At 45.6% G+C, this 20,240-nt stretch overlaps 1 protein-coding gene and 1 long non-coding RNA gene across 2 annotated transcripts in view; one reads left to right on the plus strand and one right to left on the minus strand.

Annotated features, from left to right (window-relative positions):
- Positions 1-1,124: 1,124 nt before the first annotated feature.
- LOC121278992 lies at positions 1,125-14,274 on the minus strand. Its single transcript, XR_005943309.1, has 3 exons — positions 14,096-14,274; positions 7,983-9,167; positions 1,125-1,785 (listed from the first exon to the last, which is right to left on the minus strand). It is a non-coding gene; the product is annotated as an uncharacterized LOC121278992 (long non-coding RNA).
- The window catches only part of rab12 (RAB12, member RAS oncogene family), a 36,927-nt gene continuing 30,935 nt past the window's right edge, over positions 14,249-20,240 (plus strand). The window contains exon 1 of the mRNA XM_041189683.1: positions 14,249-14,645. Within this exon, the coding sequence (XP_041045617.1) occupies positions 14,264-14,645 (382 nt within the window). The 5' untranslated portion in view covers positions 14,249-14,263. The remainder of the gene's footprint in view (positions 14,646-20,240) is intronic.

Genomic DNA, 20,240 nt, shown 5'->3' on the forward strand with positions numbered 1-20,240 from the left:
ACTGTTGAGCTATTGGGAATTGGAGAGATGGTTCAGCTGAAGAGTTCTTGGATTATTTGCTGTCCAAGAGCTCTGGCATCTCAGGATCCTAGTGGTTCTGTAGAAGGGTCATGAGGACTCAAAACATCAACTCTTTTCTTCTCCACCGATGCTGCCAGACCTGCTGAGTTTTTCCAGGTAATTCTGTTTTTGTTTTGGATTTCCAGCATCCGCAGTTTTTTGTTTTTATCCTAGTGGTCAATGTTGTTCTTCCTTCTTCTCCTCCTCTTCCTCCTCCTACTGTTCTTCCTCCACCTTTTCTGCCTTCTCCTCCCCTCCTCCTTTTCTTCCTCTTCCTCCTCCTCAGGTAAGGGCTGGTCCTTCAATATAGCAAAATTATGCAATGTTCTGTCATGAAGCTAGAAACATGGTGTTATGACACAGCAGTTGGTAAAGGCTGAGTTGTTTAAATCTTAGAAGGAAATTTGAACAACTGTCACAACCTATATTTTCAATTGGTATGTTTGAGATGCAGTTCTGAATTCAGAAATAAAACCCACCAAGCCGCAAGAGGATTTTTATATAAAACTAAATTAAACATTTATTAATTTAACAACTAATTTAAACATATACACATGTCTACAAATTACTACCAGAGTAACTTTTAAAAAAATCCCCAAATTAATTACTCCCAGGTAAATCTTCACCAAGTCAACAATAACCCATAGACTCTAAACAGACACCAGGTAAAGCACATTTGTCCTTATAAATTCAAAATGAGGTTCCTTTCAATTTGGTTCCTTTGCAGAGTCCTAGGCTTACAGGCTGGTTAGACTTTAAATGCCTCTGACTCACACTCTCAAACTCCTTTCAGTTTATACCTAGCCTTCCCTTTGAATGTAAATTTTCAATTGTATTACTAAGTTTTTTAAATTTTACCTCTCCTGATGATAATGCTTTCATTCCACCAATTTTATTAGTAATATAAACACACTGCTTAGTGTCTGCCAGCTAGGTGCAAGATTTTACCCATTCTTTTAAATGGTTTATTCAACAAATGCAAATTGCACTTTACCTTTTACTCCTTACGTTTATCTAATTAACATCTCAAACTACTATTCATCAAAGCACCCACACTAGCTGGCTTTAATCCAATTCAGAGACACACAGACACAGACCCTACTACAATTCCAATTTAAAAATCATTTCAAATAACGTTATAGACAATAATCTCTTCATGACAAAGGTCTGGGGTGGATTGCGAGGCTTCTCACGAATGATCCAGGCAACAGAACTGTGACTTGAGTGTGCTGACAGTCTGTTCAATAATATTCCTGGTGGCAGCATAGATCTCATAGTAGGCTTGCATTGCATCTGTAACTGGAATCCTGACGAGTCACAGGCTCTGTCTGGGGGAGATAAGCCTTGCTGCCAAGTAGCCAGGCTGTGACCTGGTTGCTTGACTGGAATAAAGGCGGCACAGAGAATGAATTCGGACACAACTCCATAATGTTCCACCTGTGATTTCAAACAAGATGCACATTAAAGAATTGGTGCCCCTTTCCAATGAGAAGGGGCCCAGTCTGCTTGCTAATGGAGATCATGCAGGGCAATGTGATTGCAGTCCATGGCACGTTGGACACTGCGGGAGAAGAGGCAAAGCCTAATCCTCTTTCTCACCCTCCTTCGCTCTGTCCAATGGAAAAGACATGGTGTTCCTTCTGACGTAGAGAACCTTAGTCACTTCTCTGATACAGTGATGCACAACAAATAGAGGTGTCACCGATGCCATCTGAAGGCTCCAGCCTGAATAACCCATCAAAATGAAATGAATAGAAGTTAAAAGCCACAGTGATCTTATCAGCCACAGGCAGTGCTATCCATGACCTAGTTTGAGGTTCGAGCTGCAGCAGGTAGCATGACTCGGTGATGGGCTTCTTGGTGAAGCGATGACACCTGACACACAATTTCTCAGCGAAGTTAAGGTGGGAGCGATGCTACCTGAAGACCCACTCTGGATATGGCCTCTAGCTCTCCTCTTCCCCACAGCCGCCACCCATCCCACCGCCCTGTCCTTTTTACTGTTCCCCTTTCTATACCAACCCAAAAGGCAGATCTACCACTCCGCCCATGACTAGGTAAGCTCATTTCAGACAAAAGCAATCCAGCACCGGCACAAAGTTGTTACTAGATGGCAGCACTGACTTGTGCAACACAGAAAAGAAACATGTCCAGAAGGTAATTAACCTGAGAAGTCATAATTAGCCTGAGAAAACAAACCAGCAACAAACCCTTATAGATAGGAATAGCCCTTTAAATAGCATTGCTGCAGGGTCCTTCCTGATTGTTAGCACCATCAGAGGAGGTTCACCAGATTGATTCCAGAGATGCGGGGCTTGTCTTATGAGGAGAGATTGAGCAGTTTAGGCCTATATTTGCTAGAGTTTAGAAGGATGAGAGGAGATCTAATTGAGGTATATAAGATGCTAAAGGGGATAGACAAAGTAGATGTGGAACGGATTTTTCTCCTTGTGGGGCATTCTAGAACGACAGGCTAAGGGATGGTAGATTTAAATCAGAGCTGAGAAGGAATTACTTTTCTCAAAGAGTTGTGAATCTGTGAAAATTCACTACCTCAGAGTGCAGTGGATGCTGGGATGCTGAATACATTTAAGGAGATAGACAGATTTTTAATTAGTAACGGGTTGAAAGGTTATGGGGAGAGGGCGAGAAATTGGAGTTGAGGCCGAAATGAGATCAGCCATGATTGTATTGAATGGCGGGGCAGGCTCGAGGGACTGAATTGCTTACTCCTGCTCCTAGTTCGTATGTTCCATGTTCTAGGAGTTGTTGGGTAAGTTTATCACTGGTGCTAAGGCAGACTAATTTCGTAGTACAATCAAATATCTAGGTCAAGGGCAGCGGTAGCAGAGTGTTCAAATGACTTCATTTATTTCAAATTCCCTTTTTATCATTTATTTTTGTAGCCTATGTCTAATATTGCTTCTGAATGGCTTCATTTATCTGTGCATGACCTGTGTCAGTGTAGCTGGTTCCTGAAGGTCAAACCATGCTCAGATGAGACTCATTAAGGCCTTGCTGAGAAAGGATTTTCTGAGTGAATTACAAAAGTTTTTTTTCATTCAGTTTGCAGCTGACTATGCAAGACCTGTACCACATGAACCAGTTGCACTAGAACAGGTGTCAGACAATGTAAAAGCATCTCAACATTAAGTATATTAGCATCAGTGTTCCTGAGCTGATGTTTTTTTAAAAGGACTGGCATAAGGAGTCTGGAATTTTCTAGTATCTGTCAGCTGTCCAAAGATTAATAATCCATTCAGAGATGATTCATATGTGAATATTTTGAAAGCATTGGATCTCCTGACACCAAACTGGAACAGAAAGTCACCACCCACTACATCTGGCAGTGGCTGTACAGTTTCTCCCACCACTGGCGTCATTGTTGTGTGTCTGTTGTCTGTTTAAATGCCTACCACCCAGTGGCTGCCTCCCACTCACCATCCTGCTCCTGACCCCTCACTGCCTCCCATTCATTTGCCGCCCTTCTTCGCACTTTGCTCGCTAGTTCGCTCGCCACCTCATTTGCTGCCTCACTTGCCACGCCACTTCCAGCCCTGCTTGCTGCCTCACTGGTCGCCCTGCTCTCGATGCCTCACTGCCTCCCAGTTGCCACCCTGTTACCTCGCTGCTCCCCTGCTCTCAAACCCTCTCACCAACCCTCTCGCAATCTCACGTGCCACAAGTGAGGTAGCGAGGGTTCAGGAGAGGAGCAACAAGTGAGACAGCCCAGGGTTGGGAGCAGGGCAGCAAGAGGGGTGGCGAGCCAGTTGGGGCAGTGAATGGGAGAGGAGTGAAGCAGTGACTAGAAGGGGAGCGAGGCAGCAAGCAAAGCGGCAAGAGTGGCAGCGAGTGAGGCGGCAAAGGGTTGGGAGTGGGGCAGTAATCAGGAGGGAGCCAAAATGGCGTCCGAGATCTCGGAGGCCGAATGTACCTGGAAGATGCACTATGGGAAGCTTCGGAAGTCCCAATACAAGGACTCCATGGGAGTTTTCTGTGGAGTTTGAACTCTGATGGGAACTTCCCCTGCTCCCTGGGACCCTCTGGAAAAAAATCTATGTTAGCATCGGAGACCTCAGACAGTTCCAACCTACTTACCTGAATAGTTATTCAAAAAATGTTAGACAAAATAATTCTAGTCCAACTCCTGGGTAACTATACAACTGATGCCCCAATCACTCATACTGATTCCTCCCTCCACACTCTCCTCTGACCCTCCTGACTCCCTCCCCAGACCCTACCTGACTAACTCCTCCACTCAACTCCCCCTGACTAGCCCCTGCCCTGACAACCCCTCCCAGCCCGACCAACTAACCCCTGACCCACCTACCCACTCACACACCTGCCACCCTACCGCTTCACCCACCTGCCATCCTACCCATCCACCATATTATCCAGCAGCCACCATGCCACCCTACCCACCTGCCATCTATCCCTTTACTCATTTACCTCACCCACCCTATCCCCTTACCCACCATAACCCCTTACCAACTTACCTTAGCCACCCCTCTAGCTTACCCACCATGCTCCCTTATCTACCCCCATTCCCAGTTACCTTCTCTCCGTCGCTTTTCAAAGAAGCTTTGGGATATGAAGGTAATGAGTTATTCTAAAATTGACAATAGTGAGCATTTAGTTGTGATTTGTGTCATTAATGAGACCAAATGTGAAGGCAAATTTCGAATTGGGAATTGCAGATAGCAGAAAAATGATAAAACTTTATCTGAATAATTTCTGGAAAAGATAGAAAAATTGGACTAAAAGATTTGTGTTTTTCTCATACAAATAACTTGCAGAATAAATATGACAGTGATATTTTGGGATAAGCTATTAACACCTATACTGGGCTAAAGTCTTTAATACTATAATTACCACTCCATTTCTCTTGTATTCCACGACATCTTTGTCATTTAATTTCTTCTGCCTTCCAACCTATCCCTTCTATTCTGGTCCACCTGCCCCTCCCCCCTGTACTCAACAGCATAAAAGCTGTTGTATTTCTACCTCCCTCTGGTTCCAAAGAAGAGTCATATTGGATTCAAAATGTTAATTCTGTTTCTCTCTCCACAGATGCTGCCAAATCTGCTGAGTTTTTCCAACATCTGCAGTATTTTGTTTTTGTTTTGGGATAAGTACTGAGTACAGATTTTACGCTTAGTGTTTTTTTCAGTAACACGTGAGGGAGATGGAGAGCACCTGAAACGTAACAAGAGATTGCCAGAGATTCCTTCCATTATATGGGCAGAAGTGGGGATGTTAGTTAATGATTGCACTATGTTCAGCACCATTTGCAGCTGAAGCAGTCCAGGTCTAAATACAAGAAGACTTATAAAATCCAGACTTGGGCTGGCAGTGTCAGGCAATGACCATCTCCAACAAGAGAGAATCTAACCATCGTTCCTTGACATTCAATGACATTACCAACACTGAATCCCCCACCATCAACATCCTAAGATAGATACTGGTGTTTAAAAAATTAATTTCAATAAAGTGTAAAGAGCAGGGATACGAGAGTAATTAATGAATAAATTAAATAAAATACGATAGTGATGGCAAGATGGTGATGTGTTGCTGCTGCAGCATGTGGGACCTAGCTCACCTAGGGCGAACACACCTGTAGTGATCCTGGGTGTGGAAGGATTATGAGAAAAGGATGAATAGGTTGGGCCTGTACTCACTGGAGATTAGAAGAATGAGAGGTGACCTTACTGAAACACATAAGATCCTTAGGGGGCTTGACAAGGTAGATGCTGAGAGGTTGTTTCCTCTTGTGGGAGAGTCTAGGACCAGAGGGCATAATCTCAGAGTAAGGGGTCACTCATTTAAGACAGAGATGAGAAATTTCTTCTCTCAGAGGGTAGTGAATCTGTGGAATTCTTTACCACAGAGGGCTGTAGAGGCTGGGTCGTTAAGTATATTCAAGGCTGAGATAGACAGATTTTTAATCAGTAAGGGAATCAAAGGTTACGGGGAAAAGGCAGGAAAGTGGAGTTGAGGATTATCAGATCAGCCATGATCTCATTGAATGGCAGAGCAGACTTGGCCTACTTCTGCTCTTACGTCTTATCATTTTACGGGGATCCCACTGACCAGAAACTGAACTGGACTAGCCACATAAATACTATGGTTACACGACCCGGTCAGAGGCTAGGAATCCTGTGATGAGTAACTCACCACCTGACTCCCCAAAGCCTGTCCACAATCTACAAAGCACAAGTCAGGAGTGCGATTGAATACTCTGCACTTGGCTGGACGAGTGCAGCTCCATCAACATTCAAGATGCTTGACACCATCCAGGAAAAAGCAGCCCGCTTGACTGTCACCACATCCACAAACATTCACTCCAACTAACGCACAGTGGCAGCAGTGTGTGCCATCTACAAGGTACAATGTAGGGACTTACCACAGCTTGTCAGACAGCACCTTTCAAGCCCAGGACCACTACCATCTAGAAGGACAAAGGCAGCAGACACATGGGAACACCACCACCTGCAAGCTCCCCTCCAAGCCACTCACCATCCTGACCTGAAAATATATCGCTGTTCCTTCACTGTCGCTGGGTCAAAATCATGGAATTCCCTCGCAAACAGCTCTGTGGGTGTACCTACAATACAAGGACTGCAGCGGTTCCAGAAGGCAGCTCACCACCACCACCTCAAGGGCATTTAGGGATGGGCAATAAATGCTGGCCTAGCCAGCAACGCTCACATCCCATAAATAAAAAAAAACACAGCACAAGGGTCAAACAGTGAGAAATGGCACTTCAGAACTTTTTCATGTCATGTCCTGACCTTGTCGTAACTGCAGTCTTTATGTTGCTAAGTACACCGGCAGCCATTAATCATTACTGTACTGGAGATTTTCACACTGTTTAATTAAATAAGTCAGTTCAGGAAACTGCAATGCCCATTTCATCAGGACCTTTCCTCAAAATTAAAGGAAAACTGACTGGTTAATATTGTTATTCAGTATGTGACAAGAAAGAAAGTGCATTGCATGTGAAATACAACATCCCCAGTAACATGTTGGAGAATTAAAAACCAATTATTCTAAATTGTGGCTGCTTCCTTTTCTGAACATCACCAGTTGAACCAAGCTGTCTTTCGGTCAGGATGGAGGGTGGTGATGGGGGTGTTTGGGCTTTTTCCCTGTTCTGTAGCACGGGCCAACTTATATGCATATTACATGTATGTACATATTTTCTATTGAAATCTCAATTTGGCTGTGTTGTGAGTGCACTTGTAGGCAGAATTTTATATCCCCTGGGCAGGTGGGTGCGCAACCGACCCGATCAGTGGTAAAATAGCGCGCGACAACGTCAGGTGAGCGTCCCGACATCATCGCTCACTCGCACTCGTGGCATTTCAGTCGGCGGGCAGGCGCGAGAGTGGGCAACGTGCCTGCCGACAATAAAGAGGCCTATTAAGGCCATTCAAGTTTCAATTAGCAGTGATTGTTCACCGCCCATCCAACACTTACGGCTTGGCGAATCGGCCAGGAGGTCATCGTATTTTTAGTTCTCTGCCTTCAGGGAGCGTGAATTGCGCGCTCCCCCTGCGCCTGCGCAGGCTTCAGCGCTCACCCTCCTCCCGCCCCCCCCACCTCGGCAGCACTGAGCCTTTCCGCGCGCGATTCACGCTGGCTGCCCGTTAACTGGCCAGCCAGCGTGAATTCGAGGGCGGGGCCCGATTACAGGCCAGGTTTCCCGGCCGCTCCCGGGCCCTCTCACCACACCCACCCGAAAATCCTACCTCGTGAGGCAGCAAAACATCATTTAAACCTGAAAAACTCCCACTTGCAACTTGCAGCGATTCACAACTGTCACTTATTAAGGGCTTTCACCAAATGCTATCGTACAATAAAAATAAATTATAAGTAAAGAAGCAGTCTCTCATTCACAAACACCTACACGGCTCGCTTACCTCGGTTGCTGTGGATTGCTATCAGACGTCGCTACCAGCAACCTGGCTCCTGACTATTTCTCTTCTTCAGCCTGTCTCCAGCTCACAGAAAATTACGGTGTGACATCCCAAAGAACCAGCTCCAAAGTAGCCAACCCTACGAATGACCTCATCAAACTAGTTCAAGTCATCAGCGGAAACACACCATTTGTTCCTTTAAAGCCATTTTTAAAGTTTGTTTTGATGGGGTTTTGTAAGGAAGCCTGTGCTCTGGGATCTATTTGGCAGATTACGTTCTCTCGTTTCTATGTTGGATGAAGCTATGAGGCCTCCTGGCCCAAGCGTGGGGGCCACTCATCTGTCAGTTTCCGTCAGCTGCGTGGGAAACAGTTGAAATGAGGTGACTCCAATTAAAAATTGGAAGGTTTCACATCGTTGAAGTCATCCAGTTCATACAAAAGGAGGGGGCGATAGGGATTTCTCCCACAGAAAGCCAAAGTAAATCTGTAGCCCTAATAATCAAGTTGTTGGAAAAGACTGAAGCAGAAACTTCGTTCAAAGTTGGAATTACGTCCTCTATATTTTCTATTTGATGCAAGTACTTAAAAGTCTGAATTGTATCCACTAGGTGAGGAAAACTTTGCCATGTGAATTTTATGTTACTTTCTAATGTAATACACTTAACATAATTCACACATTTTCTGAAGAACTGAAGGAATTTACATGCAGCCTGAAGACTGACTTTTGCTGTACCAAAATATGGCAGCTAGTGCCGTAAAAGGGGATGTGACTTGTCTTCCCTCAACGGTCCAGTGCTACGATGAAGATTTTTGACGGACTGCACACTCTGCATTTCCGGAGAAGCCGGCATCGTAAGTCCTGGCCAGGAATGCAGCCCTGCGGCATGGTGGAGAAAACTCAAAGCTGAGTGACATTCTGAGGGTGATTGCCAATCCTTGGACGAAAGCGGGCCTTTGTTCTTTGATGCAGGCCACAATGTGTGGCGGCACAGGTGATGTCACAGGCACTCCGACTCCATGTGCAGTGAATGCATCCTTTGTAGCTCCACTGTCGGCAAACGCAGCCATTTTAAGCTGGAGGCTTGCTAGAGCAAGATTTGTTTATTTCTCTGGACATAGCTTGAATGCTAATTCCGTGCATAAACCGAAGTTATACTGGAACATTTATGGCTCCACGGGGAATACGCTGCAAATAAACATTTTAATATTTAAGCATTGCTTAAATTAACTGAAATAAATCAATGAGGTTAATGCTCTGACCCAATCCTTATTCATGCTAATAAGCACACTTGTACTATTTATCTTTTAAACTGCTGAGCTGCTATCAAAAACACGCTTACATGACTGCAGAAGACTGCAGAAAATTGCAGAACATTTATCTTGAGCCACCTGTGTGAAAGAGATGGTGCTTCACGAAAACCAAACGTATCATCAGTTTTAAATTCCCTTGACTGTTCAAAACAAATATTAAAGATCGTATTTTCCCTCCCAGTGTTAAAAATTAGGACAATTAATTTTTCTTCTCCAGGTTGCAGTTCTCCAGGCACCACAGACCAGAACAACAACGGAATTGGAATGTGTACATTTTATAGTGCAATAGAATTGTAGAACTAAATGACATTTATTTCATATTGCATGCTTGGTTTAAATACATCAATAATTCAATACAGTGTTTGGTAGTTGTGTGAAATGTTTTTGATAACAGTAAATTAAAGTCTGCTGGAGCTTTCTTGTTTCATCAACAAAGTGAAACAATTCGTAGAAAACAAGTGACAAGCCTTAAAAGACAACAACTGTGTAAGAAGCAGGCTTGTGAAAGTGGGATTTCTGAGTTATTTAGAATTTGCTTCATTGCTTTCATTGTTGGCATGCTGCAATAAGTTATTTCACCTGTCTGTTTTTAGACCAGACATTTAATTTTTCGGCTACCTGTTCAAAATCTCCTCAACGCCAGGCTCACTGCGGAGTTCTTCAGAGCAGAATTTTAGGCCCAATTACCTTCAGCTGCTTCGTCAATGACCTTCCCTCCAACACAAGGACATTCATGATTGCACAATGTTCAGCTACATTTGTAATTCCTCAGATGAAGCAGTCCATGCCCATGCAGCACACAGCAAGACCTGGACAACATCCAAGCTTGGGCCGATAAGCGACAAGTAACTTTCACACCACACAAGTGTCAGGCAATGTCCATCGCCAACAAGAGAGAGATTCTAACCACCTCCAAGCAGACAAGGGCCTCTGAGTAGGTGTCTCATTACATCGTTTAACCCTGATAAAATTTTAACACTGCATGGGCAGGCACATTTTGCAGTTGGTTCCCAGCTCACTCGGCACACTGAGCCTCAAGAAGAAACAAAGGACCAGAAGAAAATCATAAAAGGTACATAGGGCAGAATCATCCGTGCCGGTGGCATCGGGCATGTTCAGTGGCGTGAGCAGGCAATATGGCTAGGTGGCCAAAAATCGGTTTCACGACATCATGAAACCAGTTTGCAATCGTCCACTCAGCCCATCAGTGGCGGGCCACGTTTCCCGCCAGCGCAAGTCGGGAACCTCATTGCAATACATCAGCGTATCAATAAGAGGCTAGCCCGCCGGACTCATCCCCCTGCCCTGCTGGATCACACACCCACGCCGACGTGTTTCACAACAGCATAGAAAAGGCGTGAACTTGGCGGCTGCACTTTGAGGGGAACTCGGAGCTGAGCACACAGTAACGTTGTGGAGCACTGGCAAGGGACGCCTGTTGGGCTTCAAGGTTGAGGCGTGTTTGGAGGAGGGGGTGTATAGGCTACCGGGCGGTTGAGGTAACTTTGGGGAGGGAGGGAGGAGGGGCAAAGGCTGCCCTGCAGTTCAAGCTACTTTGCGGGGGGGCTGGGCTGCCCCGTGGTTGGGGGGGGGTGCGTGGGGTGGCAAAGGCTGCCCTGCGGTTGAAGGTAGCGCACAAGCACATGTGGGGTAGGGGGTTGGATGGGCAAGGGAAGCATTACGCACTAGGAAACCTTGTATAAAGTGACCATTCCTCTGCATCTGAGACAGAGTTCAGGTGCAGCCACGTTGATATAATTCGAGTCGGGTCTCTAACTTCTCTGCCCACTCAAGCAACACAGAGGCATCAAAGTGCTACCAAGTGCTCCAGAAATTTTCAGCCCTCGGGCACAGACTGCAAAGCAATGAGTGTTTTTGTGGACTGCAGAACATCTGGACTTCTGGGCAAGTTGTACAATCTCCTCGCTAAAGCTGGCCAGGAAGCAGTCACTGGTGGAGGTGCTCACAGCCCCTTGCAATGTCATCATCCCAGCTTGGACCGGTCTCCCCAATGGTTCAAGCTAACAGTGCAGCCTTGCAGTGAGGGTTAGGAGAATGACTGTGCCTGAGCTGAGAGCACAACATGCAGTCCAATGGGCAAAGCTGCTGCCAATAGGTCAGGGTGGAGTGGGGCAGAGGAAGGAGGGGTTTCGGTCAGCGGCCATGCAGCGCACTTTTCTCTGGCCATCCAAGTGGTGGCCAGCATTCTTCGGGATGCGTGAAGGAGCCTTCAGACTTAACCAAACGAGGTTCTTAGTGCACCCATGCTAGCCCACGTGTCTCTCTCTTTCAGCATACAGGAGGAGTGCGTCAGGATCATGGAGCCTGGTGAACTAGCTGTATGCCTCATGCGGACAGAGAGCAAAGATGATAGGGAAGAGAGTGACTGAGGCGCCTGGCTGCGCATAGGGAGGAGCAGCACCCTCTAGAAGAAGGGGCGGCTGGGGCTTCCAGACGCACCACAGATGAGCCACAGTGAGCTGTCACTGGTCGGTGCCTAGCAACACCCAGGGTCTATTGATACCATCTTTCATTCCTGCAGATGACCAAGAACTAGTGTCACTGAAGGCTGCACATGTCTAGAGTACTGGTTGGTCACATCTGCCAGCTACTGTGGGATTTGGCGCCTCAGGGACATGGAGGGCATCACTGCCAGTGGCTGCTAAAGTGACCACAACGCTCAATTTCTACGCCAGTGGCTCCTTTTAGGGCTCCACAGGTGACCTCTGTGGGATTTCACAAGCCTCCACCCACAAATGCATCCATGAGGTCACGGATGCCATTTTCATGAGGGGAAACAAATTTTTGCTTTTCACCCAGGACCAGGAGAGCCAGGATGCAAGAGCGATTGGATTTCTCCAGATCTCGGGTTTCCCACAGGTGCAGGATGCCATCGACTGCACTCATGTGGCGGTCAGAATCTCTGATGCAACAATCGATCAACTGTGTCAACGGCAAAGCATTCTATTCGCTGAATGTGCAGCTGGTGTGGGACTACCACAAATGTATCCCGCAGGTCTGTGCACGGTTTCCAGGGATTGTGCACGGCTCCTACATTCTCAGTTAGTCACAGATCCCTGACATCTTCCAGGGTCCACAGAGGCTGCAGGGATGGCTCCTCGGGGTCAAGGGCTACCCACAGAGGACATGGCTGGTGCAGCAGCCTCAGACTGCAGCAGAGCAAAGGTATAAATTGCTCTCCCAATTTTGTGGAGTAAACCATAGGGATGCTGAAAATGAGGTTCCGGTGCCTGGACTGGTCTGGTGGAGCCCTGCAATATAGTCCACAGAGGGTGTCATGTATCATCATTGCCTGCTGTGCACTTTACAACCTGGCATTGCAACGGGGAGAGGAGCTGTCTGGGGAGGAGATGCAGGAGCTGGAGGTCCCTTCTGATGAGGAGGATGTCAATGGTGATGAGGGTGAGGAAGTCCATGAAGGCGATGCTAATGGCGGTGAGGCCCTTGCACTGGCCAGACAGGGTAGGCTCGCTAGGGAGGCCCCCGTAGCGGCTAATTTGTGGAGGATGATGACATGCAGTGAGGAGACACCACAATCTCATTGCATCTATGAACATTTGACTCCAGCCTGGCTTATGGCAGGGCACATACCCTCCTGTCATGGAGACGCAGTGGAGGCCCTAATAGTCGCTCGATTCCAGGAGGATGATGATGATATGCAGTGAGCACTCCATTGATCTTCACACAGCTTTTGAGAATGTCTGATCCCTGTCTGGCCAAGGGCAGCTCACTTGCATTCTGCGATCAGGGTCATATCATAGAGACACAGCCATGAAACTTTAAAAACATCTGATCCTTTGTCCGCCTTCAGCACCTGACCCCTTCAGGAGCACAGCGTCACTGGTCACAGATGCTGAAGAGATGGGGGCCAGTCCCATTGGTCCCTGAACCATCCTGAAAAGTGCACAATGTGCCAGCCTGCTCTCTCCACACCTTCAATAAACTCCAGGTCAATCTGAACTCTGCTGCACCAAGTCCCATTCATCCATTCACCCCTGCGCTCACTGACCAACATTGGCTCCCAGTGTGGCAACGCCTTGATTTTAAAATTCTCAGCCCTGTTTTCAAATCCCTCCATGGCCTCGCCCCTCCCAGTTCAATAATCTCCTGCAGCCTCACAATCTTCTGAGAAATTGTTGGGCAGGTTAGGCCAGTATCCATTAGAGCTCAGAAAAATGAGAGGTGATCTTATTGAAACCTATACTAAGGGGTCTAAGGGTGGGTGCTGAGAGCATGTTTCTCTTTGTGGGAGAGACAAGAACTAGGGGACAGTTTAAAAGTAAGGGGTTTCTCGTTTAAGATGCGGATGTGGAGAACATTTTTCCCTCGGAGGGTCATTTGTCTGTGGAATTCTTTTAAGGTTGAGTTCGATAGATTTTTCACTGATAAGGAAGTCAAGGAATATAGAAGGTAGGCACGAAAGTAGAGTTGAGGCCACAATCAGATCAGCCATGATCTTACGAAATGGCAGAGCAAGCTCGAGGGGCCAAATGGCCTGCTCCAAATTGTACGTTTCTATATCTGTACTGCTCCAATTCTGACCTCCCGAGCATCCCCGGTTTTAATTGCTCCACTATTGGCGCCAGTACCTTCAGTTATCAAGGCCCTAAGCTCTGGAATTCCCTCTCCACACTTCACCTCTTTCCTCCCTTAAGATGCTCCTTAAAACCTACCTCTTTGACCATGTTTTTGGCCACCGTGCCTGATATTGAGGTATGTCGCGCCAAATTTCACTTTATAACTCTCCAGCTTGGGATGTTTAACTACATCAGAGGCACTTACTTAAAAATAACGAACCCACATGGGATGAAAATCGCATGCAATCAGCGCCCTGGATGCTGCTCCCCACCAAGTGCCTGTTTCAGCGCCCCCTGACGGGTTGTGGCAGTGTTGCATCTCATTACTATTAATGAGCCGTGGGCCGGAGCGTCAGACGGCCCTCGCGGTGCCATGTGGGATATTGGAGGAGTCAGGTCGGGTCCTCCGGGCGCTGGATTGTTGTTGGCGGAAGGGAAGAGGCGGCGACAGGGGACAGCGAGGCCGATGGATCGGACAGCCGGACCCAAGAGGCGAGGGCCCGGAGGCGGTGGCGGAGGCGGAGGCGGCGGCGGCCTGAGCTCCAACTCCCGGTCGCTTTCGGCCAACAGTTTGTCGGCCGGCGGGGCCTCGCCGAAGCCGAGCCCCGCTAGCTCTCGCCGCAGGAGGCAGCCGCCCCGGCCGGCCGACTACAAGCTGCAGGTCATCATCATCGGCAGCCGCGGAGTGGGAAAGACCAGCCTGATGGAGCGCTTCACGGACGACACCTTCAGCGAGGCCTGCAAATCCACCGTGGGTAGGTGTGGTTGTGGTTTTGGTTTGGGGGGGGGGGGGGGAGAGGAGAGAGAAGGAGGCGGCTCCCTGGGGCACCCGGCGCCCAGGGTCTCCCACACCCTGGGGCACCCAGTGTCTCCCACACCCTGGGGCACCCAGTGTCCAGGCCCCCACCCCCAACACCCCTCCTGGCACCCAGTGCCCAGGGCTGCCTGGGGCACCTGGTGTTCATGAACCCCCCCCCCACTCCCCCCTCCTGCCCCCTACCCTGGAAGGTGGGTGTTCTGTTTACCCTTGTTACATTGAGTCAGTACAACAACCCCGCATTTCACCCTGCCTGGGTCTGCAAAAGAGCATTTTTAGCTCCAGCAGCAGTGATGTGACACGGGAGAGGGACCAACACTTTTTCCTTTTGGTTTGAATTCTTTTCTTCTCTGAAGTGCCAATGCTAAAGGTTTTGTAGGGATATGGTAGTGGCATCTTTGCCTTACTTCTCTCCAAGTTGATTTTAATCACTCTGCCATTGCTGATGCCCTAAACTCTGGATTTCCTTGCTAAAGCTTTCTACTTTCCCTCCTTTAAGACACTCCTTAAATCCTACCTCTTTGATTCAGATACCTCCTTATGTAACTTGGTGTCAAATTTTATTTGGTAAAGCTCCTGTAAAGTGCCTTGGGGTGTTTTATTTCGTTAAAAATGTGAGATGACTGATAACTGTTGGTGACTCTATTTCCTAACACCCACGTGTAATAAGTATCTATCCACATTATTGTGAAGTTATAAACATGTTTGCATTCCAGTAATCTGGAATGGGGATTATTGCCCTGATTTTGTTGCATTTAATTCACGAACTCTTGGATTTATTTTGATAAATGTCTTTGAGTCAATGACCTATTCTGAGATATGGAAGTTCTGTTGCTTCTATATTCCCCAATTCTCTACAATAAAGAATTAAAGGATAACCACAGAGCTGACTGGGAATTGATTATCTTTGACTACTTGGTGAAAAATTCTAAAGCAAAATACTGCAAGTACTGGAAATCTGAGCCAAAAAACAGAAAATGCTGGAAATACTCAACTGGTTTGATAGCATCTGTGAAGAGAAATGAATTAGTGTTTTAGATGGATGACCCTTCTGATCATTGACCCAAATTAACATTGGTGAAAAGTTCAGTTGGAGTAATCAAACCAATGAGACTAGAATGAGGATAGTGAATTAGATTTGGAAACAATACTTGTCTCTCAACAGTTTAGACATGTTAACGTAGATTTATTTTACACTTCTGGAACCTCAAGAATAGGGGACATATATAGTTGAAGGGAAGGAGTGAGAGAGAGAATGAGGAATTAATGGTTAAGTGAAATTTTAGTTTTATAAGCTTGAAGTTGTTAGACGGTTATCAGATCTGTTAAAAATTAATTTATCTAAATGTAGTTAGGGTGTCAGACTCTCCTTGTGGACTAAAGATGCTTCTTATTGACAACAGTTGTATTCCCTGTAAAGAACTCATGGAGTGGGATCTGAAGCTGGATTGGGTATATGGAAGCAACATGGACTGACTTACACAGTGCAATTTATTGAGCCCCTCTCTGAATGTCACGAGTTACGATGTGGCAGCTGTTTATTCCACACAAGTAGCTTAAGTTAAGGCTGCAATTCCAACGATTGATAGGTCCATCTGTATGATTGAAGTGGTTTATCAGCTCAGGGTCCCTTTGTTTTGTATTAATAGTGGGTCAGATTTAGATTGCCTTGTCAGTCACCATCCAGAGCCATCTGAACTTCAGCTTCTCAGATCATCTGAATTCCAGGGCTGGCTGAAACTCAGGAAACCAGCTAAGCTACTGCTTAAGACATGGAGTAAGGCCAGATACCAACTTCAAACTCTACCTTTTGAAATAGCAACAGTGGCACTCCACTGACCACTGCTGCTATATCTGATTAGCAGCACAGAGACTTTATTGAAGAAAAGTCTTTGTCAGGGTATTGCACAGAGCTGGAGTTCAGCAGTTATGTAGAAATTGAAACCTGTCGAATCCCTAACCTCCCACCCGCCCCTACTTACTGACGTTAGTCTGAAGCCCAGTGAATCAAATGTAGGAAAATTATTTGACCATCTCATCAGTAGCCAATGAGATTGCTCAAAAATGGACTCTCCAACAGAGTAGGTTAATTCTGAGTCAACAAGGGCCTAATGAAAGCAGCCTCATGTTTAATATAAGATGGTTATATTAGAATGTTTTGCAGCTGCCACCTACAATATCTCAATGTGTAATTAAAATCTAAAAAGTGAAGAAGCACATCTGCTATTCAGAATAACAGATTGAATGGCACTGATGTATCCTGAAAAATGAGGTACACTGGATCTGCTCAGACTACACAATTTAAATTCTGCCCACACTGTCATGACACTTCACAATAATATGAGCTTCAAGTCCAGAATTTTGGGAGAGGCTGAAGCCTTTGAAGCATTGTAAACATTAGAAACATGGGAGAATTCAATGGTTAAATATAATCATCTTATTGTGAAAGATGTATTTTTAAAAACTTGGCTAATACATTTGGACATTAGATATTTGATTTGCCTGGCTGTGGAATAGGATGGATATTGTGGAGGTGGATACATATTTCCCTCCATAAGGATTGTGAAATAAAAATATGTGAAATACTCAGCAGGTCAGACGGCATCTTTGGAGAGAGAGACAGAGTTAATGTTTCAGGTCGATGACCTTTCATCACATCTAGCAGATATTGTGGTAGCTGGCAGGGAGGGTGCAGAGAAGAATTGGGTAGATATCTTAGGGTGGAAAACAAGAGTGATTAAGTGACAAAAGGGTTGGTGGTGTGAACAAAAGGGAATAGTGATGGGACAAATAAAGAAACAAAAGATGAGTCTAGACAAAGTGTAAATGGTACAGCAGAACCATGACTAACACCTGCTGTCTGATGAAATGGGAACAGTTGTTATAACGTGAAGTTGTTGAACTCTGAGTAATTGTGGAAACTCAAGTGTTCAGATTGGCGGCAACCTGATTGTCAGATTGTGTATAATCAGGTGACTTCTTCACCTTGGCATTTCTATTATGTGAACACAGAAATACTGATGGAAGAGGTTGACACTGAAAGTATGGGAACATCTACGATGTCCCAAGGTGCTTCACAGGACTGTAATCAGACAAAAACTGAGGCACAGCCAAAGGAGATATTAGTACAAAAATAAAAATACCTGGAAAAACTCAGCAAGTCTGACAGCATCTGCGGAGAGGAATACAGTTAACATTTCGAGTCCATATGACTCTTCAACAGAACTAAGGAAAAATAGAAAAGAGCTGAAATATAAGCTGGTTTAAGGGGAGTGGGACAGGTAGAGCTGGATAGAGGGCCAGTGATAGGTGGAGATAACCAAAAGATGTCATAGACAAAAGGACAAAGAGGTGTTGAAGGTGGTGATATTATCTAAGGAATGTGCTAATAAGTGACATTAAGGGTAGAAAGCAGGACAAGCAAGGTACAGATAGCCCTAGTGGGGGTGGGGTAGGGGGAAGGGATCGAAATAGGCTAAAAGGTAGAGATAAAATAATGGATGGAAATACATTTAAAAATAATGGAAATAGGTGAGAAAAGAAAAATCTATATAAATTATTGGAAAAGGGGGGGATCGGAAAGTGGGTGGGGATGGAGGAGAGAGTTCATGATCTAAAATTGTTGAACTCAGTTTTCAGTGCGGAAGGCTGTAAAGTGCCTAGTCGGAAGATGAGGTGCTGTTCCTCTAGTTTGCGTTGAGCTTCACTGGAACAATGCAGCAGGCCAAGGACGGACATGTGGGCATGAGAGCAGGGTGGAGTGTTGAAATGGCAAGCGACAGGGAGGTCTGGGTCATGCTTGCGGACAGACCGAAGGTGTTCTGCAAAGCGGTCACTCAGTCTGCGTTTGGTCTCTCCAATGTAGAGGAAACAGCATTGGGAGCAGCGAATGCAGTAGACTAAATTGAGGGAAGTGCAAGTGAAATGCTGCTTCACTTGAAAGGAGCGTTTGGGCCCTTGGACGATGAGGAGAGGGGGAAGTAAAGGGGCAGGTGTTGCGCCTTCTGCGGTTGCATGGGAAGGTGCCGTGGGAGGGGGTTGAGGTGTACTTTTTAAAAAGCCAAGTGTATCCAAAAGAAAAACTCCAAATATTCTGATTTACTCTTTATCCTTTTCATGGGATTTCAGCATCACTATGAAGGCCAGCATTTGTTGTCCATCCCGATTGCCCTTGAACTGAGGGCAATTAAGAGTCAACCACATTGCTGTGGATCTGGAATCACATGTAGGTCAGGCCAGGTAAGGATGGCAGATTTCCAGTCGTAAAGGGCATTAGTGAGCCAGATGGATTTTTACAACAATCGATGATAGTTTCACGGTTGCCATTATTGAGACTAGCTTTATATTCCAGATTTATTAATTGAACTTAAATGCTGCCAACTGTCATGGTGGGATTTGACCCCATGTCCCCAGAGCATTCGGTTGGGTCTCTGGATTACAAGTCCAGTAACATTGCCACTACCCCGCCATCTGTCCCAAATGAATGAATATGAATTTGGTTATGTTTGGTTTTTGTTGCCCCAAATTCTTAACTGTAACAAGATTCCACTGTAAGTACAAATTCATTGCTTCATATTTCAGCACAAACTTCAGTGCTTCAATAAACCCTTTACACGCAATGGAATTAAGTATACAGACTAATTGTAACTTAATGTGTAAACAGTCGATCTTCGTCTTGAAAATTTCATTTATTTAAGACTGTGCTTCCTTCTTCTGAATTTCCTCAACAACGGAAGTAATTTAGCTTGTCTAATCCCTTTATCATTTTAAGCACCTCCATTAAATCTTCTAAACTCAAGAGAATACAAGCCAGGTTTATGACACCTGTCCCCATAAGGTCAGCCTTTAAGCCCTCGGATAATCTGGTGAATTTGCCAAGGCCAACATACCTTTCCTGAGGTTCAGTGCCCAAAAGATGGGGTTTCAGCAAGGATCTGTGCAACTAAGCTTTACTTCCTCACTTTGGTGTTCCTTAACTCTATCCATAGTGTTTCACTGCCTGGCCGCATTTACTGAAATCCCTCTTCTGATGTAAGTGTTGCCTTTTTGACCCTGGTAAACTGTTTCCTGCTAGGCATGACGCTCCCCCTGACCCCCTCCGCCAGCTGATTAAGGTTGAGTCTGCAACAATTTCCATTTTTCTGGAATATTTGGAATTTTTCTTTTGGATACACTTGACTTTTTAAAAAGTAACCACTTTCTCAGTGATAATTGGAACAGAATGAAAATAACTTTATAATTTTTAGTTTATATTGAGTTGTAAACATTTATAATGCCCCATTTTTCTCTTTGCTTGCAAACCTACTTTTTGTTTTAAGAATGGGCTGCAATTCCAATGATTTGAAGTGCTTTATCAGCTCAAGGTCCCTTTGTTTTGTAGCATTAGTGGGTCAGATTCACTTGTCAGTCACCATCTTGTTTTATTTGTCTACTTGTTTTAATACTTTACAAAGAATATTTTCAATGTTCCCAAAACCCACTCTCTGTTGTCTTTAATAAAATTTGCTCCATAGTTCACAGCCTTGATCTGATG

The sequence above is a fragment of the Carcharodon carcharias genome, chromosome 6 (assembly GCF_017639515.1).
Source record: "Carcharodon carcharias isolate sCarCar2 chromosome 6, sCarCar2.pri, whole genome shotgun sequence".
Taxonomy (NCBI): Eukaryota; Metazoa; Chordata; class Chondrichthyes; order Lamniformes; family Lamnidae; genus Carcharodon; species Carcharodon carcharias.